The sequence below is a fragment of the Athene cunicularia genome (genome assembly GCF_003259725.1).
Source record: "Athene cunicularia isolate RWA chromosome 1 unlocalized genomic scaffold, athCun1 chr1_part1, whole genome shotgun sequence".
Taxonomy (NCBI): Eukaryota; Metazoa; Chordata; class Aves; order Strigiformes; family Strigidae; genus Athene; species Athene cunicularia.
In genome coordinates, this window is record NW_020799091.1 from 8,251,800 (window position 1) to 8,276,873 (window position 25,074).

A 25,074-nucleotide genomic window follows, 5' to 3' on the forward strand; every position below is an offset into this window, starting at 1 on the left:
TGCCAAGGCTCTATATAACGGCATCATTATTCATAGGTGGTACTGTCATTATTACTACTGTTCTAGATATACAAAGATGCCTCTGTACAGCCCTCTGGCCTCTTGGGTTATTCAAAATAAAGAATTTCTCATCCCTTGAATTTTTAAATTTCTTCAAGCTCTTACCTTTCTATGTGCTGTAAGAGTATCCATGATAACAGAGTCTTATTTTTAGTGTTTCTAGCAGTTTTAAGAATCTGAGAGAGAACAGGTGACCCCGAACAAGATAGATGAGCAGGTGACTTGGTGAGAGAGAGGGGACTAGTGTTTAAGTACTTCAAATATATAATTCCTCTCATAACCCTTTCCACCCTTAGTTTTCATAAATATCCGGAGGGTTACAACCCACTGGGTGTGAAACACTGCTGTAGGGCTGGGTGACTATAAGACACTGAAGAGAACAGAGGCTGGACATCGCAACTGAATACATATGGCACAGAGTCAGAGTCTAAGCTGAAGGAGCTTTTCCTGGGGGTCCAATACTGTTTCCTATTGACCAGGCCCCCCGAAGCTGCTCTGTGTATATAGAGACACCCCACTGTGTGTGACTGGTCTCTCATTCTAGACATGGCAAACCTTGACTTGTGAGACTTCTTGCATAAAGTGTCCTGCAGCTCCACACTAGTCAAGCTGATCCCTGTCATGTTTGTTGCCATTGTGAAATACAAATCACAGGACTGTGCCTCAGGTCTGACCTCAAATGCCAGTTTTGATCAGTCAGAGAGGAAGAGAAGTCCAGCCTTTTAATCCCATCTCTCTCATGCCAATCTACTGTCATTTCCAGCATGTCATTTACATCCTCAGCTATGCTCTTCCTTTTGGTGAAACCAGGTAGCCACACCTTCTCAGACATCCCCATCACAAGATCAGGAACGCTTAATTTAATAGGTTTAATACTCTGAAACATGCAGACAAAAGTCTATGATCCTAACATTTCCCCCACCCCATGTCACTGTTTCTTCTTCAACAATGGTAATTTCTCTCTTGGTGAACTGTCTGACATTTCTGCCTATTCCGACTCATCTTCCTTTTCTTCCACCCACCTCCTGAATTTTGCCAGATCATTCAGAGATTTCAATCCATCTGCTCTGAAATATACTACCCTCCCTGGTCCAATATCATCCGAGGATTTAATTAACTTGGTGTTTACATCTCCCTTCTTGTCATTCATTATTTGATATATTGAAAAGAACAAGTCCCAAGATGAATTGCTGCATATTTGATACCTCACTCCTTTTAAAACCGTCTGCTTAAGAACTATTTGCTTCTTCCCACCTGTCAGCACTGACTTTTTCTTTTCTTCTTTTGCACATACTGTGCTGTATTCTTATTTAGACAATACTTTGCTAAATTCTTTATTAAAAAAAAAATAATCCAATTCCAGGTCAAAGCAAATTACAAAAATGCCACTGAATTCTATGGTAGCAAGACTTATTTCTGTAGAACTGAAAGGCATATTATCAAGTAGCTATCCACTATACAATTGTGTGTGTGTGTATATATATATATATATATATATATATACCAAGTCTACTTTTTACTATTTATCCTGCTGTGGTACATATATATGCAAGGAAATACACCAGGACATGGGCAGTACGCAATGGATTAAATCCTACAGGTCTTCATTCTGTGTATCCACCAAACCTCATTTTTTGAAGAGCTAACTCTGTATCCATCAGCTGTTTAGGTGTTCCATGCATCATTTACTTTCTTTCTGTTTAAGGGTTCCCTTAACAATTGTAATTTAAACAAATTGTAAAGTGAAAGTTGGACTGACAGGTGCATACTTTCTGGTTCCTTTCTGAGATTCTGAAAACGGCATTTACATTTTTCCCAATGGTTGCATTCATCAACCATTTGATAAAACACCACCACACAGTTCTAATGTTATTACTGCTACATCTATTGTGGAAGTGTCCAAAGGTTCCCAATCAAAAGGTACTTTCCCTCTTGGAATTACAAAGAGTTCAAAGAGGAAGGATGAATGCAGAAGCTTGGATTCTGTGCTGGGATCCAGCTCGCTCTCTGCCATACCTTCCTTCGGAGAACTTGAGCAAGTCTGTTTAACATCGTGTGACAGCATCTACCTGTTAGAAGGAATAGTCACATTTCTCAGAGAAGAGCATTGCAACTATTACTTCATTACAAGTTTGCGATGTCCATAGATACATCTATAATGGTGGTCATAAACCCCATCAATATATGGATCACAGTCCTTAATGAGCAAATAAAAGGAAAGGAAGGACAACATTACACAAAGGAGTGTTTCTAGAGATTCATTGTTTTATGGTTTCCATCTGTCCAGCTGATGGCTTTTATGTGCAAACCTGATTGATACAGATTAAAAAAGGGTAAGTGATAGCTTCATATCTCATTGGAGAAGTCTTGCCAAGAAAAACAAGTGTAATAAAGGGTAAGCATGACTGGATAAAGGCACCATCCCCATTATTTCCTTGTTCATTCTATTGCATTAACCTTACATGACAGCATTCAAATATTTGAGTGCACAGGGTTTTTTTACCACCAGTGACCCAATACTAATAAAACTACACATGGTTTGGAAGCACTTTTGATATTTTTTTTTCTGTGAAGAAGTATTATGGTGTAATGTCTCTTGAATTTTCATCCTCCAAGAGACCTTCAGTGTAGAGAAAAACAGACCCCAGACTCAGCAAAATCAAGACACCCCTTTTGGTTTTTAACAGATGCTAAATATTTCTGTCATGAGTCTTCTCCTTGGATATCATAAGAAGGATAGACCAGGGGAATGAGCCAAATTTAATTGGCTCTTAATTGCCAAAACATTTTCCATACGGTGCAGATGCTATTTGCTGGTGCCAGAATCTGAGTGCAGGGCTAAACAACTAACAACAAAGTTAATTCAGTGAAGGGGGTTCATCTGACCACATACAGCTGGCATAGCCAATGCAGAGATGAATGGATTTCTTAGTCTCCAATGATGCTCTTTAGAGCTGCTTGCAGCCAACATGTTTTATTTTGCTATAAAATTACTTGAGAGAGCCATCTCAAATTTCAATAATCGTGGTTCGCACCAATCTCTTCAAGTGGATTCCTTAACTGTAGTGCAAATCTCACCAAAAATAAGAGAAAAGTTAACCACTAACCACTGCACAGCTAGTTACCGCCATCTAATAACATGAAGGCAATATGCTTATAGACAGACATGCAAAAATGCATTCAAACAGCAAAGCACTGCTGCAGATGGGGCAGTGAAAGCTAGAAAAGTTCCCTATCTCAGAAGTGCTGCTTGTGCTGACTCTGAAAGAGAGGAGCAGGGGATGAGACCCAGGGGACAGCCTTTATGCTGCACTTAGGGCTTGGAATTAGATGCTCAAGTGCATGCTAATGGCACCATGGATGAAAGAAGCCTTGGAGATGCTGAACTCACTGCCTGTTTTCTCCTGGGGACACAGCAATTTTCAAATAAATTAGAAAGACAATACTTAAACCCTCCTCCCCAACACAAGATGGAGCTCAAGTTGTCCATCAATGCCAGCATCGTTTGCCTGTCACAGAAGAGCAGTGCCCAAAGGCTCTCATTACAGCTAGAGCCCTATGCAGCTGGACAAGCTCATTATATTTTGATCGGCTGATCCCGTCTGGTAAACCTGTTCTTATGAATTGAGGTACCTTTCTCCATGTAATGTGTGGACTGTGCACAAACCAGAAAGCTACATCTGTCTTTACTTCCTTCCTGCTCTACATCCCTCCCTCCCTTCCTCCTCCCACTCAGACCATTCAATATTCATCATCACTGCTCCCTTCTGAGCTGTTTCAGAAACCACACTTATCTTAGAGTTCTTTTCTTTTTCTTCAGTTCTCCAGTAAGTTTGAGCTGAAGCAAAATTTCATGTTGTCTCCTTGAAACAAAACAGACCCAACAGAGAAGCTGGCATGTAATGACTGTCCTTCACAGAAAGTTTGCTCTTTCTGGGTGGAAAGCAGCACAGCATTTCACTTGGACATATCTGAAGTATGTAACCAATGACTTTTACACTCTTCAGCTGTGATCCTTCAGGAGAGCAGCCCCTGCCCTTCCCACTCAGAAACACTGGCACAGCCACTGAATTGCTTACCGAATCACCCTGACTAATGGATTTTGGTACCTTCTAGTCTTTCTTGCAGCTTACACTAAAAAATTATGACAAGCATGATTTTGGTTCACAACTCAGACAGATTTTATCTTATATCAGCTTAAATGAAGTGCCAGTTTCCTAGATTTTGAGAAAAGTGAGTGGGATCTCTCCAGCACACTTCAGACTCTTACTGATGGAACAATTAGCTGAAATCCTAGAACTGCTTCCCTTGAAAACTGCAGTGGCAGGAGATACTCTTGGTATATTATTAAGATCACAAAGTTTCATCTTCACAGTGCCCAAATGCCCAGAACGCCAGGTTTATAAGTCCTTCACAAGATAACATAACATCTACATGATTTGCCTGATCCAAGCTGAAAATGCATCTGTGGATGAAGCACAAGAAAATGTATGGCCCAGCTCTGCCATCATTTCTTTGGCTTTGCTCTGGTAATAGTAGTACATGTGATGGACAAACCGTCACTGACCACTTCCATTGCTCTGTTTTCCTTAACAACATAAAAGGTATGTCACAAAAAATAGACTACAAATAGCTTTCAAAGTCTTTTGAGAGGGGATGCAAATACCTTTATTTTAGAGAAAACACTGGAAATAAATGCCTGCATTTCAAATATTGTTTAGGAAGCTTCAGCTATCCATGCAAAAAAAAAGGTCAATTTAATCTATTTTAAGATCTTCAGAATTAGTTTAGTGGAGGGAAATCAATATGATGAAGAAATTCAATTTTTTATGATGATTTTTCTAAAAGAGGAAGTAATAATACCTTCAACATTCCAATATTAGGAATCACTAATAGTAACGTATCTAAAAGACTATTTTAAGCCTTAAAAGACATAGTATACAGTGAAAGGAAATACAGTTATAATATTCTTAGGTAACATTACGATGCACCATGCAGAGGAAAGCAAGACCCCAGCGCTCAGAAGTGCTCAGGCATTTGGCTGTCATTAGACACTTTTGAGGACTTTGGAAACTAGAGAGGAGACAGAGAACACTTACACTGACAACTGTATAGGCTGTTGGTTAGGTTACTGTTTCCATACTGGTCAAATGGATTTGGGGTAGGAGGACTGATCCTGCACGTATGTGTTTTTTTGAAGTATGCAGCAATTTGCTTTATATTCCTCCCGGAGGAATGAGGAACGTTCCTTGCATAGTTTGGTTCTAAATGAGCTTCAACCGTACACAAACTTAATTTAAACCTTGTATTACAAAGATACCTTGACAGCAATGGATAATTAAGTAATAAAGCAAAGTGTTACATGAAAGCTATTAGGCTCTAAGGCAAATGATTTTAGTATCTTTTCTTTCTGGTTGGTGCCTGTAACACAGCTTCTCTCATTACTTTGGCGGGAGAAAAAACATTCATAATACCAAAGAAAAGAATTGCTAGCCACCTCACTCAACACACGCAATGCCTCACTTTAGGTGCGGGTGCTTAGACTGGTAATTTTCCGACAAATCTGTAACCCACAAAATTCTTCTATGAAAAAACAACAACCAGGAATTCTGAACATCACCCAGTTTATCTTCAGCATCCAAAACCTCAGTATATATCTTCTATTCAAACAGCTTTTGTGTTAGGATTCATCTACTTTAGTCTCCAATTCTGCTCATGAACAGCCTCAGCTAGCTGATTAGGCAACACGCAGAAAGGATTTGGCAGCTAATATCAGGGGCTGTTGCTGTTCTGCAGCTGCTAACAATGTTTTCCAGCTGCTCGCTGTCTGGCTGCTCAAAAGCACTTGTGATTCTTACAAACCACTTGACGTGGTCATAGAGGAACTTTCCTTGGGGCTAGGCTTGGCCTACTGGGCACAACCTCTCAGCAGGCAACTCCCATCCCCAAGATTGAGGATAATCAACATTTGGAATAACATACTATAGGATGAGATGGATTTTCTACCACTGCCAGTTTTTAAGATTTGATAGGTATTTCTGAGCTAAGTGCTAGCCTAGATACTGAGACATCTTCCTCCATGAAAGGGGGTTGATGTGCACATTTACTTGGGGATACTCGTTCAGGGTGGTCCATTCGGCATCCCACAACCTGTATCTCCCATCCATTTCTCAGAAGAGACAGGGGATGGCTGTTAGAGCAACATGTCCCTGATTATCACCAAGAGCTTAAAGCCCAACTTGTTGCATAAAAAAGAAATGTGAAGTGTCTCCCTCACATATACAAAAGAACCTGCCACTCAGAATTAAACCACTCCATAGGTGCCACCCACCAAATTGTTGCTAGAACTGAAATCTAGGCTCATATTCTGATGAGAACAAGCCATCCTTGCCCATTTTATGAGAAACTAGAGCATAACTGTCTCCTTTGTCTTGAAGGTTTGTGCTCTCCTCTGCTGTTACACAGAGCACACACTTGTTCTGCTACCCCAGGGGCAGCAGCAGTGTATGCTGTTTTCTACATTATTAAACAGCATGAAGAGGGACTTGTGGTACAGTTGAGATGCCTATCTAACAGTTGACCCGCTTCTCCAAACCTTGTTTGGGGAAGGGCCAGAACAGCAATGAGTGTTGCTAAATCTCTGTCCTCCTTAGAGACCAGGAAAATAGTTTTTGCCTGTGTCTTATATGAAATATAAAGGAAAGATGGTAGGCAATGCCTTTTTCCCTCCTGGTTTCTTTCACATGTTTAGGGACATAACATTGCCATTTTCCTCTTTATTACAGTTGGAATCTTTCTTTTCTCCCTCTTTCACCAAGACTTAGTAACAAAACAGCCACATAAGGTGCTGTCTCCTTTAACAGGTTCTAGGAAAGAAAACAGCCTCCAGGGTCCCTCACTGGAAGCATGGGGCCAAAAATAAAATTGGTAGGCACATAGGAATGAATGATGCTGTTCCCTTTTATCCCTAGAGTCAAGGAGGAAGTCACTACTGTCAACAACCATGACTCTTTAGCACTTGTTTTGTTTTTCAAGAGCCTGGCGCTTGGATTTCTGTAACTATGGCAATTGTGAAACTATTTTTTTAAAACTAATATAAGTCATTATTTTTAAAACTATGATAAATTTGGATATAAGGGCTGAAGGGATCATTGTAATTCTCTCTTGCATAATGAATCAAAGAACTTCACTAACAATTTCTGCATCAAAGTACTGCAATTTCTGTTTGAGCTGTTTAAAAAAACATCCTTCAAGATACCATGTGGCAGATAATTCCTCACAGTCTCACATTGCTGCTCACTACTAGGCAGGTAAATATCAAATAAATAAATATGCTTTATCAAGAACCATGCTCATGCTCCCAAACAGCAGAATGAAAACCAGCTGTAATGCTTTGTCTTATACCATCCACTTTGAACAAAACAGTGATTCCACCTACCAAATATTTTGAGAGGTTTAGGCATCTTTTATTTTCAGTCAGCTCTTTCCCCTTGTCAATTGGTAGCACTGAAATGTTTTGCATAAAACAGTTCATGACAGCTAATGATCCACAACTATGCTATGATAAATAGAGCTAAGTTAAACTTCCATTCTAGATTGCTGATACTTAAAATATAAATATATATATATATATATATATGCACATGGAGCTTCAATTTTGCATATACGTTGCTGCACAAATCTCTCAGAGGATACAGGGTGTTCCCCACATCTCTCTACATCTGAAGGATTTGTACTTGTTTCTTCAAAGTTTCTTAGATTTCAGGTCTGAACTCGAAGTCAGCAGCAGAATTGACTGGTTCACTCTATGTTGTCGGTACTTGAACTTGAGGCCTTTGCAAACAGAACAAAAGTGTCTTTATTTTGCACTAGAATTTACTGGGCCATTGTACTGATACTCTAAACAAAAATAGCCTCTGTCTCAAGGAATTTATGACCCACATCTGAGATTGATGTGCAGTCCTAAATATTTCAAGATATTGGCCTTGTTTGATACATGTGGATGTGTCCACGTAAGTATTTGGAGGATCTGAGCCCAAACATGTAGTGCACAGTATGAATTACTGTCCCCTCTTTTCCCATTTTCACTATAGTTTCAATGAAATCTCGATCCGATACTTGCACTTTTAGTGACATGATTACTCCTCTAACATGATTATTGTTTTTTATAAGCAGCTACCAGCCTTTACCCCGTTGCCACTGTTCTTACCATTTGGAAAAAAATCACAAATAACAGAAAAATGCCCTTTACTTATAATGGAAGTCTTATTGTCATGGAGCTCAACCTTGCAGTGGTCTGCAAACTCTACAGTATAACCTGATATCACTGCAAGTCACATTAAAATAAAATAACAGACAAAATCCCAAACCACTACAAAAACCTACAAACATTCTTCTCTATAAACAGCTTGAGTTTCTTTTAAAGCAGGTATCTTTTTTTTAATCAAGTAATGAAAATTCTCTGAGACTCAGTTTTTCTGAGTGCTCAGTGCTGCTGGCGAGATAGTTAGCTTCTAGCCTGCATTTTGAAATAAACCTCTGAGTGCTTCAAAACCAGTAATTTTCATGCTTAATGTACAATGCTACACAAAGCATTTAAAGTGCTTGTGTGGGCACTTCTGAAAGGCTCCTTCACTTGGCACTTTCCCATCTGATTTCAGCAATATGGGCAGGCCACATGTTTTTGCAGTAGAAAACAAGATAGATGTTATTTTAGATGAGAGAGTCAATTGCACCCAACTGAAAGGAATGTGGAAGACCTGATTTCTATTTCTGGCCTTGTCCTCAGGAGAATTGTTCCTGGGTGACACTGGTAACTCACATCAGAGTCCCATGCTTCAGCTTCTCCTTCAGAACAAGATAACTTTTGTAAAGCTCTTCAGCAGAAAGCCTTTAACAGACAATCTCTCTGTAACAGTTCTACACCTCTTTTTAAAATTAAAAATCTCGTTGTCTTTACAATGAAGACTGAGTGACAAATACATATGTCATGATTCTTCCCCTTGTTGAACACCAAGGAAGATGATGTTGCCTTTGTTTCTAATGTGAAATGAAACGGGTTTCTAGGCCACAATCCTGCTAGCTGCTCTTGTGCATGCTTAAATCTGGGATTCAGGGGGAATCTCAGCAGATGCCCTCTCTGTGCATCGTCACTACTTCCTCTAGTTAGACACAAATTATTTTCCTCTGAAAACAAAAACTTCTCAAGACAATTACAAATAAGATACAAGTTTTATTCCTGGGGTATTATTTATGAAATATCAGTTTCTTGGCTTGGATCTCAAGCTGTAGTAAATTGGCATCGCTCCATTACTGATCCATTATCATTAAAATGAGTAGCAATTGGGAACCAGATGGCACAATGGTCGAGGGCACTAACTTTCTGCCACCTATTTGTCTAGACTACTCCATGATGAGAATTGAATAACACCATTTGGCTTTGTTTGAGCTAAACTTTCAGCAGATTTTCAAAAATGACCTTCAAAAGTAAGTTTTTTGAAAATACATATATATAGAAAAAACAAGATCCTCCTTTTTAATGGGGTTTTGTGACATGAAAGTGACCAGTATTTTTGTGAATATACAAGAAGTTTACCTTATATGCCAAAGAAGGGATTGTAGATTTATGTCTGATGGAAAGTAAATGTATTTGGAGAACTCTGTTATTTCATTACACTTGCTAGGTCCTAAGTTGATTTTTTTTCTCCAAAATTCAACACTTTGTCACTCCATTTAAATAATAAAAGAGTGCTCAATTTACATTGTCTCCCTATTTGACTACAAAGAAGTGCTGTTATTTCTCTATGTGCACATTATAGCGACAGCTACCAAAATACTTTCTTAATGCCTGCCCATGGGGGTTTTATTTAAAAAAAAACCAAACACAAACCAACCAACTTTGTAAAGGTCTTTAAAAGAAAAAATAAATTACTAGAGAGAGACCTTTTGAGTAAGCCTTACCCTGCAAAAAAATTTATTTAATTAATTTGTCCCAGAGAAGAGTGTTTAAATGACCTCCAACCTCTTGTACAGAGGTGTCATTTCAGATGGTACAAGACTTCCTTATTTAGCAGAAAATGGTATAGTGTGATGGTAAAGAGTAGAAACTGAAGTTAAAGAAATTAATGTTATACATACGTGAAGTAATTGGCAATTGAAACAAGCTGATCTAAATGCTTGTGAATTTTCCAGTTCTTAACATCTCAATTTAAAGAATGGATATCTTTCTAAATTCATGCTCTGGTTGAACCAGAAGCTTGCTGCAGGGATTAACGGGTAATGCTCTATGGCTTATGTTAAGAAGGGACTCAAATTAGCTGGAACATAACAGCTCCTTCTGTTCTTAAAACCTATGAATCATCCAAGAACTTTTCTACCAAACCCACAGAAGATAAGAATGAAGACTGCAAATATTTCTGAAGGGGGAAAAAGATGAAGCAAATAATCCCTCTAAAAAACCCACATACATATTTGAGGATTTCAGCAATATCTTGAAAATATAAAGTACAGCTGAACTGTCACATCACTTGTATACAGAGAATATTGCTAAAAAGATGCAATACTGGTAGCATTTCTGGCACATCCCTCTCAAGCACTGTTTTGTGCGGTGGCAGCCTCTTTCCTGCCTTTTTCACCCACCAACCTAATTCCTCACTCTTGCACTTCTTTTACCACTTCCCTTATCATTCCATTTTTTGCTGTTTTTTTTTTGTTTTTTTTTTTCCTTTTGACATTATCAGGCCCAGCTACAACAGACACTTCTCTGGTGTTGCCAGGCTATTGTGCAGCCTTCCCTTGCGCACACAGCACAAGCAGTCAGGAGTGGAGTGGAATCAGCAGGAAAAGACCAAAAGACCCTGGTGGGACAGAGTGACCTAGGACCCTACTGCTAGCACCAACAGCCTTGTTATGTGCTGAGCCCTACAACCCAATTAATAAGTGTATAGTATCTTTTTCAGGAGCAATCTTCTGTAGCCTGTGTCAGCACTTCAGTAGTTCCTACATTCTATGAATGAATTCAGGTAGTAAAACGGTAGGAATCTCATGGTTAAAGCAGGCAAAGAAAGCAAGCGTAAACGTGATACCGATGTGAGGAAAGCTCCTGCAAAAATGTGCTAAGAGTGAAACTCTGAAGTTTTTTATGAGATATAGGAGCTTTAATGCTCACTGGCCAAGCAATGAGTTGGAATTAAACTCATTGCAACTAGTTTGTTGACAGGCTTGATCATGTTGGTGTAACTCACCTCAGTGACTTCAGCACGCTCATGGAGTGAGGGAGAAGGAACAAGCTACGTCTGTGATTTGGTTTGCACAGAGAGGCTCTTTCCTGGAGGGTACACTCAGAGGCAGCTATGTATCCCAACACATTTGGCTGCTCACAGCTGCAGCTTTATTCTTAAGTTCCAGGAATGTGAATCCTTACGGATATGGTGATAGCTTCATGTCAGCTAGGAAACAAATTTTTTCCTCAAAATTTCTCTCTATGGATGGGTGGGTTTCCTGATGAGGTAGATGAGGGGGGTCTACTGTCCTCTGATTTCTGAACCGTGCATTTCATCCTCTGAAAGTCACCTGAGGTATCAAAAGGACTTGTCTGGATTAGACTGGTTTTACTAGTTCAGCAACCTGTAACTACCTGCAGTGCAGTATGTTTCATTAAGAAGCACTACTGCAGGCATTTATGGAAGAAAATAATTCCACATTCCTTCCCCAATAACTATAATTTTTTCCAAAAGACAATTACATTGTCAGGTGAATGAAGCATAACATAAACCCAAGCTCCTTCTGCTCTGCAGCCTTGTAAAGAAAAGTGAGAGGATGCTACTGCAGTCTGGGCTGACGGGATGGATGCTGTACTGGTGTGCTGACATAGTCTGCATCTCAACCCACAGGCCACGATGGGAACCAGTGCCCACGATGCCACACTACTTGTGGACACACAGTGGTAAGTCAAGGAAGTCAAGGAGATGTGCCGTGTGGCTTTAAAAACCTTAATCTTTGTAAACTCAGGTCTCTATAATCTCCATGTGCCAGACTAGGTATTTGCTCCTTGGCTAAACCAAGACCAGCAGAATAAACTCAGGCAAACACAAGGGCCATAAAAAGATCCTGCATTTCTCCCTTCATCAGCCATGAGTGCAAAGCATGTTTCTTTGAAATATTTACCACAGCAAATCCAGAACAATTTGCATGCATATTCTGAAAAACTTCTTTCAGCCATTCCAGTGCACAGGCATCTTCTCTGAGAACAAACATGTACCCAAAATTATCCTGCTGTTTCCTGGGAAAGAGTTGAGGTCTTAATATAACAAATGTACAAGAACATAATTCAGGCCAGAACATTAAGGTTTCTGAGGTTTCTGTTTCTTTCAAAAACTGATGGATTATAGTTTCCTTATTTAATCTTTAATATTTATTACTATGTCTCTGAATATTCTGAGAGATGCTGAAGATCTTCCTATCCAATCTCTTTCCTTTAGACATATGTCTCTTAAACATGTGCAAACTTTTGTCCTTTCTACCTACTAAGTCCTGCTTAGGTAAGCTATTCAGCTAAGTCATGACTAAAATTTCTCTTCTATTTTTAACCTTGCATATTCTTAGGATTTCTTTAAGCAATATAAGGTCCATCTTATGCCTCATGACAATGTCTCATTAAAATGACCTTACTGCTCAGATCTTTATGCCGTACAACCAGCCATTGCTCAGCTGAAGTCAATGAAGGGACAATGATTTATGAGATCTCTCTGTTCATTATCTTCATTTCTGTTAACTGACCTTTCAATGAAAGCGAGCACAGAGAAGGGAAAAACAGACATGGGAGTAAGACAAAATACATTATGAAGATGAACAGGTTTTCTACCTTGCTGAACACAAGTATTTCACTTGAAAGAAAATGCTGAGGGAAATTAGGACATGTCAATAGCCTTCAACCAGTTTTTAAAGTAACTATAAGTGATAAATTTCTGTAACAAGCAAGCAAATTTGTGCCAATTAATGATGCTAAAACCAGAAATATACTTCTTTTAAGAACATATGCAAGCTTCTCTTTCAGTTAGGTGCCAAAGTTTGGCTGAGTTTCCATATTAGAGGAATCAGTCATTCTTGCCAAGTAGCGTGGCTCAAACCATGTATCATTGTGATGCAAAGCTGCTATAACTTCAGACAATAGAGTTCCATACTACAATCTATTTGTTGTATGATCTTCAAAGAGCTGAAGCATCCATCGAACAGAAGACAACAGGCACTCATTCACCCATTAATCTGACAACGTGTAATATTGCTAGTAGACTGTATTTGCCAAGAATGCTAGCAATAAATTGAATGTAAGGAGATGGAAAGTCAGACACATTAGGAATGATTTATATAGAAAAAAGCCTGTTCTTTGAGGCAGGATGATAAACCTAGTTTCTCAGACCAGTCTAACAGGGTCCATACCATAAGTGAAAACATCTAACACAAGCAAAGTATTCTACTGCCATGGAAAAATCACTGTTCCAGTGCTCCGAAGGGTGAGAAGAAAAGTCATAATTCATGGAAGTCCTAGTGAAACAAGTAGATCTACATCTACATAAGGTGCGTCTCACAGTTTCATATATTGTACTTCACAGTATTCCAGTGAAACAGTGACACAGATAATGGAGTCAATAAATTCAGGGGGATAAAATCCTGTCTCCCTTGAAGTCAATGCAAAATGTCACTATTTACAGAATCAGGACTTCAGCCTTGAATGCTTTTATTTCCAAGTATTCACAGTGAGGAGGGGACTGGTTTTCAGCACTCAGGCCCTCCATTTGTTGCCTGCTCTTAAAAAAAATTGGTATTATTGAATTTTAAGAGGTGTATTTAATACTTAGCTCCACTGGCTTCTTACACATTTCAGGAACCTCTAAGAATAATAATGAAAATAAATAACTTTCCATAATCCTAACTGAATTGGCTCCAGACATTCTTTCTCTCTTCTCCCTTTGCCCATTCTGCACTTGCCTTCTTTCATTGCTCACTTAGGCCATGGTTAATAAGAGGGCTATTTCTTCTTCTTTTTTCCCTCCACTGACTCTTTTCGAGACTTAGTTGAAAGTGACTGTTTCTTTTAACCAATATAATAACAAGAAGCATTTATTGTTTCATTCAGGTATGGCATTTCAAGTAAGAGGTTTTGTCCAGGATATCCAATACATGCAAGACTGCCTAAACACGTAACACTACTCTTTTGGTTTGCCTGTACATATATCCCTAAAAAGGGCAGCAAAAAACTGTTTTCTAGTATTTTTCAAGCTTCCAGATGGGAACCTGTTAAAATCAAGGGAATCTATCACCATAAATGATGGAATCTTACAAGACAAGAGTGGGGATTAGCCTGACAAAACATCTGCCTATGTCAACACAGTGTCAAGTAAAACAAAGTTCCACCACACACTGATCCAGGCAACTTAACATCTGCACTCTGCCACCACCTTGCCCTGACAGCAAGGTACACTTGCAAAGCATGTCTGCTTCTCCCTGACACCACTGAAAGACTGCAAAGCTCAGTGTAAGTGTGGTTCCCTGACAGCTCTGCCTTAGGACTTCACACCAAAAGCATGTCCAGTGCTATAATTGCTTCATCCTCCCTCGCTGCAAATAGATAAAAAATTTATTTCTCCCAAGAAGACAATCTTACTTACTTGGGATAGCGCCTCTGCTGAAAGATGGGCAGAATCTCTGTATCTTGATTTGAATGTAGAAGCAGTAAATCCCGAAATCTTTCTGTCAGAACAAAAAAAAAAAAAAAGAAGAAGAGGAAAAAAAAAAAAAAAAGAAAAACCCAGACTGTGACTCTGCATTATAAGTTCAGGCCACAAGTAAGCAAGCAGTAATATCAGTAAATTATATTGTCCAGCACTATTTACTAGAGGAAAAGCTAAGTGTATAGGCAATAAAATCCATATATTCATACAAAACTGCTGCTGAGACTAGAAATATACTGTTTCCTTTAAACCCTTTTAATAATATTTTAAAATGTTACTTTTTTCGTCCAATGTTGAATTCTAGTAGTGCTTACAAGTTTCTGAGGTCTGCACACAGTCTTCTGGGTCTTCTGGGTACCACACACAGCCAGCCATAAACAGTCCCTGCCTTGAAGAGCTTAGTCTAAACAGAAAGCAGGAGCAACTAAGAGTTCACCAGTCACTCAAGGATCACAGTGGTCTAAACAATCATAGACTAATTAATTAATCTAAATTAAATTGCAGTACGAGTCCTTCAGTAACTTGAAGTCTTCAGCTACAGGTTTTATCCTTCATTTCCTAAACCACACTTTGTAGCCTGTGTTGTATGTAGTAGCTGTACCATGGGTTTCTCTAAACTAGCTACTTTTGCCATATAAGTTTTTCATTCTGGGAACTGAACCTGAGGATAATTGTAGTCCTTCCTCCCAATATACCCCTATGTATCTTAAAAATCCTCTAACACTGGGTTTACAAATGAGGAAATCAAGGGACAAAAAATCAGTGGAGGAAAAAATCTGAAACTCCCAGCTCCAGAAAGGAACCATAGCAGCTTTCTTACGTCTTACAGGTTAGTGGATGATGGTTTTCCTTAACATTGTTTTATGTAGCGTTTTGTCATCATAACTAAACTCCATTAATTTAGATACAATTCTGCTATGTAGCTTTTAAAATGGAAAAAGAAAACTCAAAGCTCTACTTCATAAAGTTATAATACTTTGAAGAAAGCATAATAAATTCAAAAGAAAAACTCTCTTGTTCAGGGCTCAGTTTTAAAGGTCAATTGTCTCAGATGGCCCAATCTACCTGTTCATCAGCTGGCTAAGATGTATTACAAACATCTCACAGAATCACAGAATCGTCTAGGTTGGAAAATACCTTGAAGATCATCCAGCCCAACCATTAACCTCACACTGACAGTTCCCAACTACACCAGATCCCTCAGCGCTATGTTGACCTGACTCTTCAACCCCTCCAGGGATGGGGACTCCACCACCTCCCTGGGCAGCCCATTCCAACGTCCAACAACCCCTGCTGGAAAGAAATGCTTCCTAATATCCAGTCTAAACCTTCCCTGGCACAACTTGACGCCATTCCCTCCTGTCCTATCGTTTATTACGTGATTAAAGAGCTCATCTCCATCTCTCTGCACCCTCCTTTCAGGTATCTCAGAGGATGTATAATGATCTGCCAGTGAAGAAACAAGGGCTGATACTTCATTCCTTTATTTCTACACCTCTTCAGATTAATTTTCATAGAAATAAGCTCTTGTACCTCCAAATTCATACCACATCTTCAAAATGTAGCTTTCCCTGTACCTAACCAGAACATAGACTGGATGTGGCCAACAATAAATGCAATGCTGTAAAGATGGAAGTGAAACTCAATGAGCCTGCTCATTGTCTTGACAAAAACCTTGCCATTATAGCTACTTCTTGACCTCTTCTTGAATTTTCAGAAAAATCTAGAGATTTACTTTTTTATTAGTCCTCTGTTACATGGCAGTGTGCTATATGTGGGCATGCCCTGTTATCCTTTAAGTTGATGATATGATGATGATATGATATGATGATATGAAAATAATATATTATGATATGATATATATGATATTCAAAAGCCAATGGACAAGAACTGAAAGGCTTCGGGAAGCTTTCACTGCTGCAAAATATCCAACTGTGTATGTATCAGCACAAGAACTTCCACCCCTACTTTAGGAATCTCCCAAAGCAACTCAAGCTACTGGTTCATTTCTAGGAACTCTTTATAATAAGGGTTCATATGAACAACAACAGCCTTTGCACGTGCCTGGTGGAGGAAGGAGAGGAAGTCTTCAATGACAAACATTGAATGATAGCACTTCCTTTCATGACTTGAGGGTTTTGCCCTCTAGAACATGATGCCACAATTAAGGATTTGTTTTGGGGGTAGTCCAATTTATTTATTTTTTAGGGTTTATAACCCCAAGGTGCAACAGCAATGCAAAGTATAGGGAGACACATTCATTTCAATACCATGCAACACCACATCACATGTAAGTGAGAGAGGCTGGTTTGACAGACCTTGAAAAGGGCCTGTGACTCCCTGGGAGAGATAAAATACATCTCAGTGAGGACACAGCCATGTCCCACCCATTGTTCTGCCCAAGATGGATGGCATCCAGGCAGAGAGTCATATGCCATCTCTATCTCCAACTCTGTGACTCTTTTTCTTGTGCTGCTGCCCTTTCCCATTGATCCGGGCCACCTGGCTGCACTCCAGGACTCAATTCAACAAGCCACAATCTTGAAATTATTTTGAATAGTAATGTGCCAGGGCTGGACAGTACTGGAGTGAAAGCAGCCAAGTTATGGCATCTGAAATTGGCCTAAACAGCTTCCCTACTGGATCTTGTTTTAGTTAAAGTCAACTTTTATTTTTTTCCCCATGTTATGGCAAATTTCCCAGGCAGATGTATTTTCTTTTCACCATATGACTTTACTCATTTTTCCATGGCAACACTTATGCTATATGGTAGTGTTCCACCTCATCTCAAATACATCCTGCAACTTCCTCCAGCACATGCAGCCTCCACACCCTGTAAATCCTCCTAAGAGAAACGGCACACTGAACAGAAGCCTTTAGGATTAATTCATCCCATAGGACCATTATGTACATGCTTCACCCTTCAGGTCTATGATATTCTCATATTACACATATGTGTGCACAGTACAAAAGTCACACTGGTGCAAACGACACTATTGCCTTTAAGGATTATCAAGCAAGGTGATGAGAGCTTTGGCAGCTACTGACAGAACATAGGTACTTTTGGTGCTCTGACAAAAGTAACAGAAGCCTAACACTTGACAAGCGAAGGGTTTTCAATTTCCAAGAAAAAGTCACAATGATACCTCCCAAAGGGGGATAATTTTTTTCAAAATACTAAGATTTTCTTCTAATCCATGCTACAACAACAAACAAAAGATTGAGAACTGATGAAACTAATAATTAGAGCATTTTGAGTTGCAATCACTAATTAATCAATAGAACCAAACCAAGTCACAGACAGTCTTACCATTATTTGTATAATTTTAGAGAGACATCTCCCAAAACTGAGTCTTTTTCATCATTTCCTACAGTTTAGTACCTAAAATGTCATGTTTTTGTCTAAGTGTTGGTCTGGTTTGTTAACAAAACATGAAAAGAATTTACTTAACCAAGTTTTAAAAGGCTTACTTCTGAAAATCTGCAATTACCTTCTCTGTCCCTCATTCTATCCATGCAATTGGCATTTGTTTAAGTCAGTACTAGCTAGTCCCCCAATGATTTTTTACACTGTTCTGAGATCAGTTATGCCATTGATTGTTTTGTCACTCTACTAAGTGTGACACTACAGACACCATCTCACTGACTCTTCCATAAGGCTACCCACAGGTCGAAGTTCTCACAGACATAAAGAATGGCCACGTCTTGTGCTCCAACTTATCTTTTCAACAAGCAGAGTGTCTCCAGTTCCTCCCGACTTCCATTTTGAGCATACAGTTTCTTCCAAATCCTTAATAAGTGAGAAGCCCTCAGCTACATTAAGGCAGTCTCAGTGGGACCGTATATGTTTGGCTAAATGTGTAGCATAGTTACCTGTGATAACTAGAGGCTGGCTATAATAACACAATCTTGTGTCCTGTCTTCCTACATCAGGAAGGTTCTAGATTATGAAGAAGAGAAAATTTGCCATTGAAAGCTTTAGAGATTTAATCTGTCCTCTTACATATACCTCTCTTCCTTGTCTCTCATCTAATTCCTATTCCCTCTTTTCCACCCTTTGTTCATCCTCCTTGCTCCCAGCTCAGCATATTCGAAGTCAGCTACTGGAATCACAGTATAAATGCCCACTAACATCTTTATGATACCTGTTATGACAAACCAGCTACCAATTTACAAGGACAGAAGGATGCATTTCAAGAGAAATTTTCCCTCTGAAATATTTAGGTGCATGTCATTGCTATTCTCAAACAGAATGGGGTTGTGCTCAGTATGGCAAGTAAATGGTAATAACAGAAAAATGTAAGCGAGAACGAGTGTATGATCTGAAGCCCGTTCAAACTGGCTACACAGTCAAGTTTCCTTTTTTCCAGGCTACACTATTAGAGAGGTGGAAAGAAAGGTAAAGGGAAATTTTATTGTGGCTCTCAAAGCAAAGAAAAATAACTTGTATGGAAGGTCCCTATAAATTAAAACACACTTCCATTCACATTCTGCAGACAGAGACTCTGTGGCACAGCAGCACTGGCCTTGTTTTTTGTCACATCCCGGAAGCCCTTACTGCTTTAGCACTTCCAAGATGATGCCAAAAGTTACACACTGCAGTTGTGTCAGGTTTGACCTTAAAAGTCGTGTCTTGTGGTTCTTCTTTCCTTGCTCCTTCTTGTTACAAAACGCTTTACAGAAAATAACAGCAAAGTGACTCTGCTGAATTCCAAGGGTCCTGAAAAATCAGATTCCTGCTCTTTCCGAGTTTGATAGGTCTGTAACTATGAGGCCACAGGAGCGTATAACTGAAGTCTGAGATTTTGTTTTGTTTATCCCAGCCACCTTTTACCCATCAGCTTCAGACCACTCTGAACCTCTATCAGAAACAGGTTGAATTGCACAGAATCAACTCAATTAAGAACACTTTAAAACTGATGGTAATTGCTTTTTATGGGATAAGAATTTTTTTATATCAGTTTTATGGATTATTTTTTAAATCAGAGTTTATCCTTATGAACAGAAATGTGATTAGAAACCAGAGAATGGGAGAACAGAATAGCCTCACTGGTTATAAAGTACAGAACATTGTGGTCTAAAAGCCCAGCTGTCTACCAAAAAAGTCTGTTCCTAGGGACACCTTCATGCATTTGGACATTTTGCAGTCATGTTTCTGTAATTACCTGTAGCACTTCTGCATTAACTGAGACAAGAATCTCATTTCCATCTATCACCACACAGACTCAAGTCCTGCAATTTCAAACTAAAAAAATCTGCCTAGTTTTATGCAAAATGGAGCGGTCTGGAGAATCTTCCATGTCATGAATAGCTCCTCATCACCTTGCAATAATTAAAAAATAAAAATAAAAATTGTCAGCTTTCTTAAAACTGCCAAAGGCGTTTAAAAGAACTAATCTAACTTTCATGCTCTGTATATTTTGGAATGCTGTCATAAGTAGTTCCTCACTGCCTTGTAAAAAAGAAAAGGCATTTAGGAAGAAGTGTTTGCCAGTTAAGGGCTACAAAACTATGATGAGCAACAAGAGTGCACAAAATTGAAATGTCCAATACTTTAGTTTGACATGGCTTATTAATGGCTGAAGTTTCTGAAGTTAAGGAAATATCATTTCTCTCCTCTCAACAGATTAAAAGAGTAGGAAAGAAAACAATGATGAAGTAATGCTGATGAACTAAAAGTTCCAAAATTATTACATCATAAGTGTTGGAATTCCCCTGAAACATATGCACTTTGTTGATACAAAGAGACAGGCTTTTTGACCATCTTGAACCTCCATGATTCTCAGTCCATTAAGCCTCGTACAGTTTAATTCTGTTTTTTCACCACTATTTCCTTCTCTCCTGATCAGTCATCTGAAACACTAATTAGAGACAACCATTTACAGAGCCTCTAAAAAAAAAAAAAAAAAAACCCTTGTTGTTTATATTTCTTTAAGGGAAATAGAGAAGCTTTTATAGAAAGGCAACTGGTCTCTTCATTTTCTAAGCTAGGTGAATAAACGGGGATCATCCCTCTGCTCAACATTTTCTTTTGCAGGATTTTAGTTTATTTAAGCAGAGGGGAAAAAATAAGGACACCAACTAATCATTACACACATCAGCAGTGAACATCAGCAGTGAACCTTCCAGACACTCTGGAGCTGCAGAATAGTCCTCTTTTCTTTGAAGAAAGTATGTGTACATCCTACCTTCCCTCCTAACCTGCATTTGCTTCCTAGAAAGTAGTCTGCTCCCCTTTCTCTAGCTGTGTGCTTACCAGCTGGAAATCATTTTCCTTCCCTGATTCTTGCATCAGCACATCCTTTTCCCTGCTGGAACGCTAGGTGTTTTCTTATGTCTTTAAATTGTCCCACCTACTATGTCAAAATCAGCTTGGACAGATTTATTTCTAACTAGATCTCCCTCATTTACACTATAATCACATATACTGCAGGATTTATGTGGGTATACCCATCTATCAGACAATGAAGAAACAGAGTAAAAGGCAGTTCTTGTCCAAGAAACTTTAAAAGGTCGGAAGATGAATGATGGGAAGGAAAAAGCATCACTTGCTTTGTTTCAAAATGGGGACGAGAGATGCTGAGGACCATATTTAGACTGTATTTTGTATGTGTAACTTGACAAGACAGCAGTGAGTGACCCAGACTGCCTATCAGCTACGCTGCCAGACCTGGATTCCCCAGAGAGCCAGTGAAGTATACACAACACTGAAGTTGAGCAGTCTCAATGCTCAATAGCGAGTTAGAAATCCTTCTGTAAGTTATACAGCAACTCCCTGGCAGAGCTGGGGATTAGCTAGACCGCTGGAGTTTAAAACCAATGTCTTAATCAAGATTTTTTTGTTTCTCAGAGGTACTTACTATACTTGAAGACTATTTTGTCATGGACAGTAGAGTTCGTTCCACAGTTCGACACTTACAAAGTGCAACAGTAAAACAAGGTTAACAAACAACACAGAACAGTAACTTTAAAAAGTACCTTTATAAATACATGCTCTGAATCAAATGTTATTTATGCAGATTTTATTAGCATTGAGTTCTACAATCGTTCCCTTTGGCCACGAAGAGCCATACTTTGCTGCCTGAACTCCCCATGAGACAACGCAGGGAGGCTCAACTACATGTTCTTCACTAGTGGTACACTTGCTTCGTTCACAATGTGCCAGAAGAAATGATAAGGCATCAGTATATCCCTTTTTGACTTTAAGGCAAAATGGTTGATCTAAAAAGCCCTTTCATTCACAAAAATAAAACTCAAATTATGTGAGAGGGGGAGTCAACTGATTCTCTTTTTGTAACTTGTCATCTGATACAGAAACTAGAGAAAGCCCAACCTTTCATAAGCTACATGGGATTTTAACACTGACATGGAGCTACCATCTAGCTGTGCAATTACTGCAATACTATCTAGCACTGCAAAGCTCCAGAGGGTACGCCTCTAAAAAGCTGGGCAAAGGACAATTCATCAGGCTGTACGGATTCACACCAAGGGCCTCCTACCCTAATATCCTGCTTCACATCCAGACACCTACAGAAGAATCAGCACAGGGCAAGACCCTCCTGTGGTCACTTTCCAGCCCCCAACCACTTCTATCTCAGGCAACCTCCTGAGTCTAAGGTGGTTTGTCTATTAAGAAATGCCTCAAATTGCCTTTAAAGTACTTGTCCAGTCTCCCATGTAAACTTCCTAATCTACCCCACATCCTCTGACATGGAGTTCCTGTGTCTCACCTACCATGAAGATCCATCATCTTATGTTTTCTCTGAAATAGTGTCTTACTGACTGCATCTGATAGCCAAAAGTTCTGATACTGGCAGAAATAGTGACTAGTTAGGCCCTACTCACTGTTCCAGTGTTAGGCATGATTTTGTAGACCACGGCTATATTCCCCTAAATGATCTAATTACAGACTAAATAGTCCCTACATACTCAGTTGTCCCATGCTTGGAAGCTTTTCCAAGCTTTTGATCACCTTTGTCATTCCTTCCTTAACCCTGTCTACTATTCTGTCTGAGAGATGAGGACCAGACCTGCACACAGGATTCAAGTCCTGGGAGCACCACAGAAATAGCCAGCTGCACAGTGATCTCCTCTGCTTTATTTCTACTATTTAGTCCTCCTAATAATTTTTCTCTTTATTGTTGCTGAGCACTGAGCTGATGTCTTCATGGAAAAAATTATCATGACTCCGAAGCGTTATTCCTGGGATGTCACAGTCACATCATCTCCAAACACATGTATTAGTTTGTCGCCAAAATATCAAACATCAGTATACACCCACACGCATACATGCACTTGGTATTTTTAGCCAGGTCTATACATAGGTTTGCAAGTGTAATATATTTTATACATCTGAACAAGCTACAAGAATTTTTCTTTAAACATACTTAAATGGCAGTCACAGTTAATCCCATTCAAGGCCAAGATTTTGTATCATTAACAAAACCACCACCAGTCACTGGGAACTTATTCTTGGGCTTTTGTCTATTCATATTTGGTCTCAGTTTAGACTGTAAGCATGGGATCATTTCACCCTCTTACTCATACAGGCACAGCTTTGGTATTACACTTGAATATGTAAAAAAATTACCATACAATAAATTTGCAGAATCACAGAATAGTTGAGGGTAGAAGGCATCTCTGGAGATTGTCTAGCCCAATCCCCCTGCTCTGAGCAGTGTCAGTGAGAGCAGGCTGCCCATGGCCCTGTTTAGCTGGGTTTTGAATATCTCCAAGGATGGAGATTCTCTGAGCAACCTGTTCCTGTGCCTGACCACCCTCACAGTGGGGAAAAGATTTGTCTTACATTTAAAAAGAACTCCCTGTATTTCAATTTGCGCCCATTGCCTCCACTGAGAAAAGCCTGCTTGACTCCCTCACAGGTAAAAGTAGATAGGACAAAAGGGTTTGGAGGGTACAGTTACATGCCAGGAGACTTGGATTCAAGATCTATTTAACCTTTCCTGGTGCGACATAAGGGGCAATTTATGGCTGATAAGATTATTTTCTTTGCGTCCACTGTTACTGAGGTAGGTGATGCACAAAATGCTTTGCATACCCAAAGCACACAACAGCCCAGTCTTGTACAAAGCACTCCCACACCATTACAACAGAAGAGGAGGGAAGCATGAGCAGATTCTGGCCTAGCAAAGGATGACCCATAGACACAACCCTGCTAAGTATGTCTCGGTTCTTTGTGCCAGCTCCTTTCTTAAAAGTCACCCTAAATTACACTAACTGATATAATCAGCAGGTCAGCATATGGGAAAAAATAATTTAAAAAAAAAAAGAGTATCAATATTTTGTGCTGTTCCCATCGATTGCTGCCTTTGGATAAAACTGCAAACCCACATCTGTTTGAGAGGGACACAGCAGGTTAGGAGGCAACTGTCCCGATAGTTGATACACATACAGTCAAGACTGCCCTGCCATAGGCTTTGTACATGCTGGGCACATCAGATGCTGGCTTCTCTTAGTCAAGGCAGGGATAGGAGGGAAAGGAAAAACTTTGCAAATGAGAACAAACGGGATTTTCCTTGTTAATGCACCCTCACTCCTTGCCTTGTAATAGAAGAGGGGGAGATTGAGCAGCCCTCATCCCACCAATCGCAGCTGTGAATGATGTTGCTAATCACCGAGGCTTAACTGATGTTAATAAGGTCATTAAGCATAATTTTTACTTTCACACAGCTAAATTATGGGAAGGTGCTAAACTGTTCTCAGACTCTATGTTGAAGGCCATGCTGAAAGCAGAAACAGGCTGATTACTTAGAGAAAAAACATCACTGATACACAGCCTGTGGGGGAAATGCCTGGCCAGTCAACCACTCAGCTCAACTAAATTGCCAGAAATAACAGTAACAAGGCTCCAAATAAGAAACAAAAGAAGAAACAGGGTATTAAGGGACTCCATGTATATGTATATGTATATTTACATAAATAATTTCTCCTGTGTTTTCAGCTGCCTGTGTCTTTCAGAGAATGCATACAAGTTCTTCTCTAAAAGCACTCCTAGCCCCAGTTGCACTGACGCATAATACAGGATAAAGTGATCAGAGCTCAGCTGGATCCTATTTTCTATATAAATTTTGCTAGTCAACTGGGGATGATCCAATGAGAAGAAATGCACGTTTTTTCCAAAGTTCTAATCACATCTGAGGGTCCATTTCTTATAACATCTCTCAAGGGGCAATATCAAAACCTTAGCAGGAAATCATTTGAATGACTGGCAAATGAAATGAGCCATTGGATATTGTTTTTCTCTTTTTTTTTTTTTTTTTTTTTT

At 39.3% G+C, this 25,074-nt stretch overlaps 1 protein-coding gene across 3 annotated transcripts in view; it reads right to left on the bottom strand.

Annotated features, from left to right (window-relative positions):
- The window catches only part of NOX4 (NADPH oxidase 4), a 107,882-nt gene that overhangs the window by 21,223 nt on the left and 61,585 nt on the right, over nucleotides 1-25,074 (bottom strand). For all 3 annotated transcript variants that reach the window (XM_026848123.1, XM_026848106.1, XM_026848115.1), the window contains one exon: nucleotides 14,727-14,808. In XM_026848123.1, the coding sequence (XP_026703924.1) occupies nucleotides 14,727-14,808 (82 nt within the window). The remainder of the gene's footprint in view (nucleotides 1-14,726; nucleotides 14,809-25,074) is intronic.